General features: G+C 72.7%; 1 protein-coding gene across 1 annotated transcript in view; it reads right to left on the bottom strand.

The window, feature by feature from the left end:
* Positions 1–1,950, bottom strand: part of CPZ (carboxypeptidase Z) — a 12,673-nt gene extending 10,723 nt beyond the window's left edge. Inside the window, exons 1-2 of the mRNA XM_012724058.1 lie at positions 1,848–1,950; positions 297–338 (exon numbers count right to left, since the gene is read on the bottom strand). Coding sequence (XP_012579512.1) covers positions 297–338; positions 1,848–1,950 — 145 coding nt within the window. The remainder of the gene's footprint in view (positions 1–296; positions 339–1,847) is intronic.
* Positions 1,951–3,107: the final 1,157 nt, after the last annotated feature.

Raw genomic sequence — 3,107 nt, 5'->3', positions numbered from 1 at the left:
CATGCACGCAGGAAGTGGGGCTCCCGAGGGGACGCTGGGCAGAGCCACCCCGGAGTCGGCAAGGGCGGAGAGGACCCTCGGGAAGACAGCGCCCAGTGAGCGGTCCCGGCCCGGCCCCTCGGAAGGCGAGTGCCGCGGGGCCCCTCTCGCGCCTCAGGCCTTGCTGGCTTTGTTTTCCCAAGCCTGAGCTCAGGGCAAAGAGGAACCTGGTGTGTGAGCACCCCTGGGGACCCTGGCACCTGGGGCCCCCCCAGGCGCTCCCCAAGGGGCCCCCGGGGCGGGCTGCATGCACTCACCGCTGTCGCTGCTGTCCGAAGCCAGCTGCCCGTCGTGCTCACCTGGGGAGGGGGCTGGTGAGGGGCTGCACTCCCCACCCCGAACCCCCAAGCCCGCAGGGGAGGAGGCGGCCCTGCCAGGAAGCCCGGGAGCCCCTGGGGCTCAGCCCCGAGTCCACCACCAGCCCTCTGCTGGAGCGCCTGTCCATCGCGGGGCCTCCCGCTGCCCCTGGGCCCAGTCGCAGCCCACAGGTGCCGCCTGGCGGTGAAGTGAGCGGGCAGGGAGCCACCCAGGCATGCCGTTCCCCCCTGGAGCACAAGGGGTCAGCATTTCCTCAGGAGGGTCTGAGCCGGTCTGAGCTGACCTGCACCGGCCGCTCCCTCCTCCTCCCAGTCCCGCCACAAAGGACAGCTGACTGGCCAAGGCCTCTGGAGGACGTGGACAAGAACCCTGGGTGAGGTCAGAGGCATGCTGTCCACTAAGGGCCCACGGTGGAGCAGTGGCCAGGCTCGGAACTGGACATGCCCCCCCAGCGCTGGGCCAGCTGCCTCCGCGCCAGCCCCCAGGAGACCTGGGCCTCAGGGGACCGCCCGCCCCGCCAGCCTCCGTCCAGTAAAAGCACCAGCTTCACGGGCCTGCACGCCCGTCTGTCAGGGACCACTGGACACAGGGGCAGAGAAGCACGCGCCCACACCCCTGCGTGAGGGAGGGTCCGGCACGGCCCTGCCCAGGGTGGGGGCAGGCTGGGCTCCCGAGGAGGGGCAGCAGCCCCAGCGGCCAGGGGTCTCCAGGGGGTCTGTCCGGGGCGCACGGCCTGCACGGATGCACACCCCACGCATGCTGGCCGGGCGCCTGCCGTGTCCGGCCGCACGCATGTCCACGCACACACATGTGCGCGGCCGCCATCTGCCTGCTGCCCCCTGCATGGCCAGGAGCGGGGGCGGGGGACGGCCGGGGGAGAAAGCCCAGGCTGAGCGGGGAGGAGCAGGACAGGGCGCGGGAGAGGGCGTTTGGCTCCTGCACCTCCACCTGGCTGGTCTAGCAAGTTCTCGGGTATCCACAGTCCCTGCACACCAGAGATTCTATGTCTGACCCGCCGTGCCCAGGGCCCTGCCCGGCAGGAGCAGAGTGAAGGGCTCCCGAGGACAGCGGGCCGGTGCCACCCGGGGCCCAGCCCCAGCTGCCACCCCATCCCAACTCACGGGAGGGACCCCGCCTGCACCGCCAGGAGCCCCCACACCCTTCCAGAGGCCCTGGGCCCCTTCCAAGACCTTCTGGCCACGCCGCAGCCGCGAGGGGTGGAGAGGCAGGGGTCCCCGCCGCCCAGAGGCCACCCAAGTCTGCCCACCTCGGGCCCTGCCACACCCGGCCCTGCTCACTGGGACCACCTGCAGCTGCCTGCTGTGCCCTGACCCTCACTGGCCCTGTGCCCCGGGATCCCGCTGCGGTGCCGAGATCTGGCCCCTCTGGGCAGCCGGTGGGGTCCAGGCGCCCACTGGGGCGCCCCCAGGCCGTGGGACCCCCGGAGAGCGCCCATCCCCAGGGCTGCTCCCGCAAGCAGGCCACCTTACCGGCAGGGTCCCGGGGGAGGCCCTGGGCAGGCTGGCAGCCGGGCCCCGCTGGGGTGGCCGCAGCGGTCAGGACTGCGAGCAGCAGCAGCGGTGGGGGCGGCATGGTGGGGGCCCTGCAGTGATGTGGCACTGGGCTGTGAGCACTCCCGCCCCCCGGGGTGCGGATCGGGTTACAGCCGGCCCAGGCGGGAGGGGAGGGGAGGGGTGGGGTGCAGGCGGAGCAGGACAGAGAGGCTCTGAAGAGGCCGCCCACGCCCACGGAGACGCCTCTGGGGCTCAGTGCCCCAGGGCAGTGGGGGTTGGCCACAAAGCCCCTGCTGGTCCCTGGACAGGACAGGGCAGGTCAGGGCCCCGTGCGGGCGCCGACCCCCGCTGGCAGCCCGGCCAGGGCCCTGCTCTGGGCCCCGAGGGAGCGAGGGCCTGTCCCTCCCCTGCCCTGTCCTGGCCTCCATGCCCTGGAGGCCCCACTGGTGGGGACAGCCAGCTGCCTGCGAGCGCCTCTCCTGAGGCCCCTGGGCACAGACACCCTCCTGTGCGCTGGGACTCGGCGGGACTGACCCTGCCTTGGGGGGCAGGTGGCGGCCACAGCTCTGGTGTCCCCAGAGGACGAGTAGAGGAGATGGGGTGGGTGAGGAGCCCAGCCACGCCTTTGCAGCCAGCCCCATCCGCAGCAAGACTGACCACAGCTGCTGTCCAGCCGCCACCGTAGTGGGCCTGACCCTGAGCCCAGAACAGCAAGGCCAGACATGGGGCCCACAGCCCAGCAGTCACCCAGGCCGGTCCCTCCCCCGCCCCCACTGGCCAGACCTCCTGTTTCTAGATGTTTCCTTTATCGACGGTCCTGGGCAGCAAGGACGGTGCCAGGGACACTCGGCCCAGGGGCGGGAGGGGGCAGGGCAGGGCCTTTGTGGGGCGCACGGACCCGCCTCCCACACCTGTCACCCCCAGTGCTGGCGAGCCTGGGGCCACAGAGCAGCAGCGTGGACTGGGAGCCAGGGGGAGCCGTGCTGGCGGCCAGCACGGTCAGGCGCTTGGTCGCCACCGGGACAAGCCTCGTGTCCGGGGAGCGGAGTCTGAGGCCAGCAGGGCGGGCGCCGGCATGGGGCCGACCCTGACTGCCCGCAGTGGCCACGCCGCCCGCAGCGCCTTTGGCGAGGGGAGGGCGCGTGGACAGAGGCAGCGTGACCCCCCGCCAGAGTCCGGCAGCGAAGGCGGTGCAGCCGGGTGCCCGGCCTCGGCGCAGGCGCAGCAAGCAGGACG

The sequence above is a fragment of the Condylura cristata genome, unplaced genomic scaffold (assembly GCF_000260355.1).
Source record: "Condylura cristata isolate star-nosed mole 26May11 unplaced genomic scaffold, ConCri1.0 scaffold00012, whole genome shotgun sequence".
Taxonomy (NCBI): domain Eukaryota; kingdom Metazoa; phylum Chordata; class Mammalia; order Eulipotyphla; family Talpidae; genus Condylura; species Condylura cristata.
This window is presented reverse-complemented; position numbering and strand designations above follow the sequence as displayed.